This window comes from Onychomys torridus, chromosome 19, assembly GCF_903995425.1.
Source record: "Onychomys torridus chromosome 19, mOncTor1.1, whole genome shotgun sequence".
Classification (NCBI taxonomy): Eukaryota; Metazoa; Chordata; class Mammalia; order Rodentia; family Cricetidae; genus Onychomys; species Onychomys torridus.
The window spans coordinates 63,922,232-63,932,781 of record NC_050461.1 but is presented as its reverse complement, the minus strand read 5'-3'; the positions used below and the strand labels follow the sequence as shown (position 1 = coordinate 63,932,781).

At 39.0% G+C, this 10,550-nt stretch overlaps 1 protein-coding gene and 1 pseudogene across 1 annotated transcript; one reads left to right on the top strand and one right to left on the bottom strand.

Moving 5' to 3' along the window:
- Positions 1–1,125: 1,125 nt before the first annotated feature.
- LOC118570328 (vomeronasal type-1 receptor 2-like) lies at positions 1,126–2,022 on the top strand. The gene has a single exon (XM_036168714.1). The coding sequence runs from the start codon at positions 1,126–1,128 to the stop codon at positions 2,020–2,022; it is 897 nt and encodes a 298-aa protein (XP_036024607.1).
- A 6,416-nt stretch (positions 2,023–8,438) lies between these two features.
- LOC118570230 lies at positions 8,439–8,905 on the bottom strand (annotated as a pseudogene).
- Between the last annotated feature and the right edge of the window lie 1,645 nt (positions 8,906–10,550).

Genomic DNA, 10,550 nt, shown 5'->3' with positions numbered 1-10,550 from the left:
TCTTCAACACCAGAGATCCTCTCTTCCATCTCTTGCATTCTGTTGTTTATGCTTGCATCTGTAGTTCCTGTTTGTTTATTCAGTTTTTCCACTTCCAGTATTTTCAGTTTGTGTTTTCTTTATCATCCCAATTTCAGGTTTCAAATCTTGAGCTGTTTCCCTCCCTTGCCTAATTCCATTCTCTTGGCTTTCTTTAAGGGATATATTGAATCCTTCCCATTATTTATTTGACTTTTCCAAGATTTCTTTAAGGGAATTTTTCATTTCCTCTTTTAAAATATCTAACATATTCTTAAGGTCATTTTAAGGTCGATTTCTTCTGTTTTTCTCTGTTAGGATATTCAGTTCTTGCTGATGTAGGTTCTGATGTTGTTGTTGACTGTATTTTTGCACTGGCATCTACCCATTTCTTTCTCCATTTGGTGCAAGTGGTGTCTGTGTCTGAAGGAGGTTCTCTTGGTCTAATCGATACTCTTGATCCAGTGGCAGCTTTTGATCTAGTCAGTCCTGATGGACTCTTTGTCTCAGGAAGCAGTACTTAGTCCAATTGGTTCTCATGGTCTCTGTTTCAGGGAGTAGCTGGAATCGTGGCACTTCTTGGTCCAATTGGGTACCATTCGGCTCTGTCTCAGGGGTCAGTCTCGGAGAGTGGGTGGGATTTGGGGGAGGTGGATATTGGGTTACAGGGTCTGAGGGGAGGTATTGTTAGTCTGTCCTGTCTGCAGGAGGTCTGCCTCTGAAGACTGGTGTGAAACTGACTACAAAGGGTGGTGGTATAGGGGTACAGGGTTGTGCCCCTGGGCCCAAAGCCTAGAGGCTGGAATGTTCAGGTATGATGATAAAGACTCATCTCTTAGTCCTATTGTGTGCTGGCAGGCTCTGTCTCAGGGAACAGTTGCTGACTTGGAGGTTGGGTAGGATTTGGAAAAGGTGGGTCTTCTATAAATATTATTGACAAAATAATTTCATTAGTCTGAGTTATGTTTTGTTGCCCACAATATCTTTGCAGTCTTGAGAACGTGCAATTTTCCCACACCAACATCCAAGTCTCAAAATTTTAAGTCACCATTTTGAACAAAGAAGTGATTTTTGGAACTGTTTAAGGAAGAAGCATTAAGTGACAGAATGGACCACAAGGAATTGTCAACAGGAATAGTGTTCTTACTTCAGAGTACAGTTGGAATTGTTGGGAATTTCTCTCTTCTTTCCCAATACCTCATCCATTACTACACTGAACATGCATTAAAGACCACAGATTTGATTCTTACACACATGTTCACAGCCAACTCCTTGATCATTTTTTCTAAAGGATTACTTCACACAACACGAGCTTTTGGGGTGGAAAGGTTCATCAGTGATTTTGGCTGCAAATTTCTTTTGTATATTCAAAGACTGGGCAGAAACATGTCCATAGGCACCACTTGCTTCTTGAGTGTTTTCCAGGTCATAACCATCAGCCCTGGGAACTCTTTTTGGTTGTGTCTTAAAGTCAAAGCTTCAAAGCACATTGGTCTCTTCACTTCCCTCTGTTGGATTCATTACATGTCAATAAATATGATTTTCCCATTGTATGGGTATACCAAGAGGAACAGCAATAATCAGACACATAAATGTGGCGTTAAATACTGCCCCACATTGAGTCATGATGATCTCACAAGCTCAGTATATACAGCATGTTTTGTTATTCCTGAAATTTTGTTTTCTGTCATCATTGTTTGGTCCAGCAGCTCCATGATTACTATTCTGTATAGGCACAAACAACGGGTTCAGCATATCCGCAGCACCAGTGTTTTCTCCAGTACATCTACTGAGTCCAAAGCCACCCACCGCATAATGGCCCTGTTGTGCACATTTATAGGATTTTATGCCCTTTCTTCCATCTTACAAGGTTTCATTGCTCTCACATATAACCCTAATTGGTGGCTGATAAACATTACTGCAATCATTTCAATGTGTTTTCCTACTTTGGGGCCCTTTGTTGTGAGCCATGATTCACAGTGCCAATGTTCTTTTCAGGAGTAAGAAATCCAAAACTCTCACAATGTTATTACAGGTATAATTATTGCATGGTCTCATTCCCATATCATCTAAATTTTTAATTTCTCTTCTTATATAAAACATCAGCATACAGCTAATGCCACAGCCATTAGTCTTCTTAAGGAAAATTGTACCATGTGTTTGGGTTTTAAGTTGTTGAAACTACTATCTATAATGTCACAACAGACATGAATAAAATAGACTGTTCTTTTGTGAGAAAAGTGTACTCTGTTTTTATAAATCATAAATCCATTTCTTTGTGGGAAATTGAATATGTTAGACCTCAATTTAGTTCTGGAGACTAGTGTGGCCAAGTAATGTACTCAATGAAGAACTTTTCCAGAAAAAAACACAGTAAAGAATAATTGTGCTGGACCTACCTCAAATGAATCTACCAGGACTGGCTGACTCCACAGGGCAGACCTTGCCCTGGAGGAGAGGGAATGGGGGTTGAATTGGGGAGGAATGCTGGGGGTGGGTGGAAGGAGGACAGGGGAATCTGTGACTGATATGTAAAATTAAATTAATTATAAAATAAACATATTAAAAATAATAATTGTGCATGTTGTTGTATAATAACTTTTCAAATTTTATTTATTTATTTATTTATACTATGAATCTTTTACATTATATATCTTGATCCAATTCTTCTCTCTCTCCCTTTGCATCCACTCTCTACCTCTGCACCCCTACTCCAAAAAAAATGAAATTTTAGAGGAAAAAGTAAAGAATTATAGAGGAAAAAATTAAAAATCTTGTTGAGGAAGTTCCAGTGTGATACAATGAGTCATAGTGTAAAATACTTTGTCCATATGCCTTTATTTGCAAGTATTCAATGTCACTCGTCTTGTCATTCTTCTTCGTCAAGCCCTCTGGTTTCTACTACACTATCAGTTCTAGCCTGTAGTAGGACTCTTTGTGGGTTTCTTGTTGTTGCCCTGTGTTGTAGAGGTCCTGCATGTTTGGGTCTACAGTTCAGATTCATATATGTGATATGGTGATAATAAATGTGGTAGATGTTTGGTTGGGCCAAGTCAAAACCCTTGGTCTGAACCCAGGCAATTGTAGGGTTAGTCTGCCAGATGCTTAATGGGGAGAACTCACCCTTGTTCACTACTTCAGGCTGGCTCATCCACATCTCCTCCAATAGGGCTTTGTTTATGTGTTGCCTCTGTAAGTGGCGGGGCCTGCTATCTCGCTCTTGTGACCTCATAGCCAGCTGCAACACTTGCCTCAGGTGTTGAGGGGTGGTCATCTTTTCTCCACCCATAATGCCATGGGACAAATGTGGGCTGCTCTCCCATACTATTTCAGGGCTGGCTCACCCACACATTCACTAAGAGGGTTGGCTCCAACTATAGATACTTTACATGACAAGTTTCACAGAATTTTATGTGAATAACCAAATCATTTATCCTGTCAGAATTCCTGATCTCCAAAATACTGAAACATTCTGCACTGTGATGTATATGTAATTATGAATGGTTTTGTTAAATAAGAAACACAAAGCCAAATGCAGAGTGAAAAGCCCAAAAGGTCAGAGCACTAGTGAATAGTCCTTGGCTTACCAGCCGCTGCCATCCTTCCCCTCAGAAAGAGACCTACTTCCTGTGTGTCTGTCTTTTTATTGACTTTCTGTTCTGCTGCTTCTCAATGGTTGTAAACCCAATCACATGACCTCCTTGTCACTGCCTGTCTATGCAGACCTCCAGGTCTCTATGGTTGGTATTAAGATTAAAGGCATGTGTCTCCATGTTGGCTATATCCTTGAACACACAGAGTCTGCCTGTCATGTGATCAGGATTAAGAGCATGTGCTACCATTGCCCAGCTTATGCTATGGCTTGCTATTAGCTCTGACCCCCAGGCAACATACAAGTAAAATCACATTTCAGCACAAATAAAATATCACCAGGTGATACAGTTTTTCTAGTTCTTTCAAGATGACAGCACAGCCTACACACTATGCTGATTGGGACATAGAGAGTATTAACTCCAACTTTATAGCTTTCTAGAGATTTCTTATGGGCCTTTATGCAATAATATCTCTTACTATTGATATAGAGTGAAATATGAGCTTTTTTTAAAATTTAACTCCAGAAGAATTTTCATCCCTAATGCAGAAATTCACATTGAACCAATGCTGTCATAAATTTGTTTATAAATCTCATAAAGATAGTTGCCAGAGTCCAGCTCTAGCAGGTTTCTCAACCACAAGACAAAGGTATGAAGTTGAGGAAAAAATAAAGAGTCTGACTACCTTTCTCTTTCAAACAGATGAAGTCAAATAACTCAAGGTATTTTTATTTATACATGTTCTAATGCATTTAATCATGAGCAATACATTTCTCCTTAATCATTTTCTAAAAGTCACTCTCGTTTACTCCATTTAGTTTCTTTTCCTCTTCCCCACTTCCTTGACATAATTAATTTTTATATTGCAAGCCAAACGATTATATCTAGTCAGGCACATCTTATTTTTACTGTGTCCTAGGTGGCAGCAAACATGCAGTTACCAAAAACGATATTCATGTTCTACGAACTATACCCTATGTCCTTAACAATGTGATAGTTTTGTATTTTTGTGATCAGCTGAATGTATGATGCCATATGTAGGATATTGTTTTCAAGTATAAGTCAATTTCTAAATAATCCATATATCACTTTTTTGTGAACAACAGTTTTAATACTATTCTTCATACATTCTCAAAATGGTAATGATTTAACTCTAACTGCTGGGACCAAGTTTATATTGTCCTGCCATTTTTCATGTACTTTTACTTCCAAAAGGGACTGGGAGTTTTAGCTGAAAAAAATTCTAATCATTCATATGCTAAAACCAGAGAGATGTCTGACCTTTCATATTCTTTACCTTTTACTGATGTGTTCCTATAAGATTTTAATGTCATCTTTTAAGAAATTATCTCCCAAGTTCTTTGGAATATAGTTATGTCTTTTTAGAATAGTTAAGTAAAAAAGAATCATTAACCTCCTGCTTTCTCAGGATAACTGTGACGGCAGCCAGGATGACCAGAGAAACTGATTTCCTTGAAAGACATCAGAGATGCTTGATTTCCTTTTAGAAACCTTTAGAAAAATTATCAATTTGTGTTCCCAATAAACTCAGTTACAATGACAACTGACAAAACAAGGCTAAGCATTGCCATGAGAATAAGCACAGTGAAAATTAGCAAGGCCTGAAGCCCATGAGCTCTCTAGAATCAGTGCAGGGGTCTGCAGCAGCACTTCCACAGGTCCCTGCCAAGTAGATGGGATTCCACAAAGGAACTTGCCTTAAGGAGCTCCATTCATAAAACATTTATGCACTATTCCTAGGGGTGACATTATGGCTTCTAACAGATAGTATGGTGATAATTTATTTGTACTGAAATGTGATTTTATTTGTATGTTAATGAAGTTGCCTTGGGGTCAGAGCAAGCCATAGCAGAAGCCAGATGGTGGTGGCGCATGTCTTTAATCCCAGCACTCAGGAGGCAGAGCCAGGAGGATCTCTGTGTAGCTTTGCACCTTTCCTGGAACTCACTTGGTAGCCCAGGCCAGCCTTGAACTCATAGAGATCCAGAGAGATTTCTGCCTCTGGAATGCTAGGATTAAAAGTGTAAGTGCCACCATTTTCTGGCCTTTATGTCTGTCTAGTGGCTGTTCTATACTCTGACCCCAGATAAATTTATTAGGGTGCACAATATTTGGGGGAAAACAATACCACCACAAGACAGTAATTAGAAAAATTGTGGGAAAGTAATAAGTATACAAGATCAATACATTTAAAAATTTATCACATGATTTTAAACCTGGCCCACAGCAGCTAGACTACAGCTAAGCTACCACCCCACAGCATGCGGCTGGGGCAGGCAGAACTCAGCCAGGCAAGGACCAGGGGTTCTAACCCTGGCCCACCACCAGTTTCAGTAAAGCCCGCACCCCACACCATGTAGGCAGGGTAGGCAGAACACAGCAAAACACACCAACCAGAAGTCTGCCTATGGCACAGGGCAACTGGGCACTATAATGATCTCTTTTTGATATGAGGAAGCATGGCCCAGCCCAGCTTCATGATGAGCTGAGTGTGACAAAAAGACCCTCACCCAGTCCTGGGACTGTCCACACCAGCCTCAGAGGAGAAAGCAGGAGCCCACCTGGTACTTTTCAGCACCAACCTGATGGGCACTATTAGAGTGAGTAGAGGTATGATATGGTGTCTTATGGCACAAAGAGAGAGACGGTGGTTGGGGGAGTGTTCATGTCCTGTGGACAGAGGCATATCTACACAGATGAGAGAGGGAGGGATTGGAATAAGATGGTGAGGGAACTGACCTCTTGACCAGCAGCAACATACAGGAAAGCAAGCTCTGCATTTTTTCTGGAAGCTCTGGAGAGATAATATGTTTTTGAGAGAACAGGTGAGCCATCTCTGAGGACAGGAGCATGGGAAACCTAGCCCCATCCCTCATGTGCCAGAGAAAAGAATCTAGAATTGCAAAGAGATATCAAAGGAGTAAACTCTCTCAGAATTTGATGAATATTTGAACACAGGTTATTGAGAGGTGCCAGTAGCAAAAGGCCATGGGAGTATATAGCAGGTGACTATTAGTGTTCAAAAGGTCAACCCACAAGAGTCAATGATTTTGATGGGGGACTAAACCAAAATACAGGATACTTTGGAATTATTGACATTGAATGAATTGTCTGTATCTTGTTGTAGATGTTTTTTGTGCAGTTATATATATGTTATCTCCCCTTTAGTATGCATCTTCTTGTAATGTATATCTGTAATCTCATGGTTAAATCTCAGTCTTATGGATACATATATATGTGGATGATCAGGAAGATGAGTTTTAATTTAGCTGTATAATTTTGATATGTATAAAATATACTAGGATATTATCCTTCATAGCAAGATCCATTGTCCTACAAGACTGTAAACATTTAAGACTTGCTTTGTTCCTTTGGCTTAGACTACCACAGAAAATAAAAATCTCTCCTCAGTCTAACACAAACTACATTTATTTTCCTCATTTTACCTCAGAGGAAGTTCAAACCACACAAAAGGCCTTTGTAAATAAATTGTAAGTTTAAAACTTTACAGTAGTGCACAGAATCAGATTTACAGGTGTTAATTCTGACTCATCAGGTATTAATTCTGCTCTTTCAATATGTAAGATGATTCTTTCAGCATACTTAGAGTCAGTAACTATATTGAGATGTTTTGAAAATTGATTAATACTACCAGAATTGCATTTTTGAACCAAATCATAAGGACTTTGTACCACTTTATTTAAATTTTCTGATTTGTATGCAGCCTTTTCTTGTATGCTTGAATGTTTATAAAATGTAGGGACTTAAGCCATTGTTGTTTCCCTTACAATGTGATGCAGGATCTAGTTAGCTCTCTTTATAAGCTTAATTCTATTGCTTTTGGGATATTTTTGGTTAATCTCTCCCCCAAAATTACTTCAAGGTCTTTGTCAAAGTTCACTTTCTGCCATTAATTTGTCAACCTCATCATTAGTTAAAGATATTAAAATTTCTGCTGGGTCTATTCCTGATAATTGATGAAGTCTCAATTTTATTTTAAAATCAACTCAGCTTTTCCACATAAGTTTTTAATTTTTTACTCTATTTATTTGGTAGAAATATCCATTCCAATATAATATCTTCCCTCTGCATTGAAATTCTTTTAGGGGGATACTTAGATGCTAAAGTAACCAAAATGTAATCAAGTTTTGAATCCACACAATCCACATGTGCATGCTGTATTTTCTTTTCCTCCAAATCCAATTCATTCTCAGCTTCACCTGATAGTTCTCTTGGACTATTTAAGTCCTTGTCACCCTCTAAGGTTTTGAACAAATTACTCAGGTCATCATTTTTTACCTCAACAACAGTATGTAGATAGGAAATGTCTCCAAATAATCTTTGAAAGTAATTAAGAGGCTGTAATCAATTTCTCCCAATTTACACTTTTGGGGGTCAAATTTTTTGTACACCTATTTTATATCCTAAATAATTAATATAATATTCTCTTTGTACCTTTTCAGGAGCAATTTCTAATCCACAAAAAGGCAAAATTTTCTTTATTTCCTGAAGCATTCTTTCTAAACTATGTACATTTGAATCACCTAGTAAAATATCTTCCATGTAATGATAAATTATAGATTTAGGAAATTGTTTACATATTACTTCCATAGACTTTAATACAAAATATTGGCACAGGATTGGGCTATTTAACATTCCCTATGGGAGGATTATCCGTTGATATCTCTTGACTGGCTGGGAATTATTATAAGTAGAAACTGTGAAGACAAAATTTTCTCTGTCTTTTTCTTTTCTTTCTTTTTTATGGTGAAAAAACATATTTAGAATTATCCAGCTGGACTCAGTTTAGATGATTCCAATTTTATTGGCAACATCCAGAGTATCATAGTCAGGAGCCAACTGAACATACACCTTCTTCTCCCTATCAGGACTTATGAGGGTGTTGACTTTGGCCACATCAATGTCATAGAGTTTCTTGACAGCCTGTTTGATGTGGTGCTTGTTGGCCTTGACAACCCAAATGAACACAAGTGTGTTGTTGTCTTGTATCTTCTTCATGGTTGACTCAATGGTCAGGGGGGATTTGATGATGGCATAGTGGTCAAGCTTGTTTCTCCTGGGTGGGCTCTTTCAAGGATATTTGGGCTGCCTCCAGACTGCAAGGTGTTGGGCCACTAGAACATGGGTGATGTGAAGATCTTCTTTATTTGGATGTGGACACCTTTCAGCAATGCCTTCTTGGCTTTCAATGGCTTCACTTTGGCTTTGGCTTTGGGAGGGGCAGGAGCTTCCTTCTTCACTTTGGGCACCATCTTGGTGAAAAGGCCTCTGTCTTTTTCTTGTAAGGCTATGGAGAAGAAACAGTCTTTTTCTTTTTTAATCATACAAGAGAAAGCCCCAATTTTTGGAAACAATTTGTTGAAGACATTAATTCGATAGTAAACTTGCCTTCAATCATAAAATTTCTTGCTTCATCTTTATTTTATTTATTTTTTTATTTTATAATTTAATTTAATTTTACATATCAACCACAAATTCCACTGTCCTCCATCCTCCTGCCCCCCTGCTCTCCCCTCAGCCTACCCCCCATTCCCATCTCCTCCAGAGCAAGGACTCCCCTGGGGATTCAGCTCAGCCTGGTAGATTCAGTCGACTAGGTAGGTCCAGTCCCCTCCTCCTTCCACACAGCTGAGCAAAGTCTCCCTGCACAGGCCCCAGGCTCCAAACATCCAGCTCATGCACTAAGGACGGGTCTGGGTCTCACTGCCTGGGGGTCACCCAAACAGTTCAAGCTAATCAACTGTTTCACTTATCCAGAGGTCCTGATCCAGTTGGGGGCTCCTCAGCTATTGGTTCATAGTTCATGTGTTTCCACTACTTTGGCTATTTGTCCCTATGATTTTTCCAATCATGGTATCAACAATTCTCACTCAGATAATCCCTCTTTTTTCTCACTGATTGGACTCTAGGAGCTCCACCTATGGCCTTTCCATTTATCTCTGCATCTGCTTCCATCAGTCATTGGATAAGAATCCTAGTATGACAGTTAGGGTGTTTGGCCATCCAATCAACCTAGATGCCCCTCAACTGAAGAGTGGATAAATAGAATGTGTTGTACGTATACACAATGGAGTACTACTCAGCAGAGAAAAACAATGGCATCATGAGGTTTGAAGATAGATCTAGAAAAAAATCATCCTGAGTGAGGTAACCCAGACTCAGAAAGACAAACACGGTATGTACTCACTCATAGGTGGATAATGGATGTAAAACAAAGGATAACTAGACTGCTACTCACAACTCCAGAGAGGTTACCTAGAAAAGAGGACCCTAAGAAAGACACAAGGATTCCCTAATGACAGAGAAATGTATGAGATCTACATGGGCAAACTGTATGTGTGTGTGGGGGGGGGGCGTTAATGAAGGGCAAGAGTTGAGGGAAAAAGAGCTTAGAGGAGTGGGAGATCCCAGCTGTATCAAGATTAGAGAGGGAGAACAAGGAAAAAGAGACCATGATAAATGAAGACCCTATGTGAATAGAAAGAAGCAAAGTGCTAGAGAGGTCCCCAGAAGTCCACAAAGATACCTCCACTGTAGACTACTGACAATGGTTGAGAGAAAGCCTGGACTGAAACAGTCTTTTAAATCAATAACTACAAGAGTCTATCCTTTAGGTAACAGAGTAGGCAAAGGAATTCCAGATTGTAAAGAGGCCATTGGCTGAATTACATTGTTAAGTGTTTAGATATGTTACCATTCTCCACTTACTCAAATTTCTTTTTAATAAAAAATACAGGACAATTCCAATGGCTGGTCGATTCTTCAATATGCTGAGCATTTAACTGCTTTTGTACCTGCTGTTCTAAGGCCTGTAATTTCTCTATTGTTAAAATTCATTGCTGAACCCATTCAAGCTTGTCTGGTAACCATTTTAAAGATAGGGCTGTTGGTATCTTT

What these genes read in the sequence shown, in the direction of transcription:
- LOC118570328 (XM_036168714.1), top strand. Translation starts at nt 1,126, where the DNA reads ATGGACCACAAGGAATTGTCAACAGGAATAGTGTTCTTACTTCAGAGT.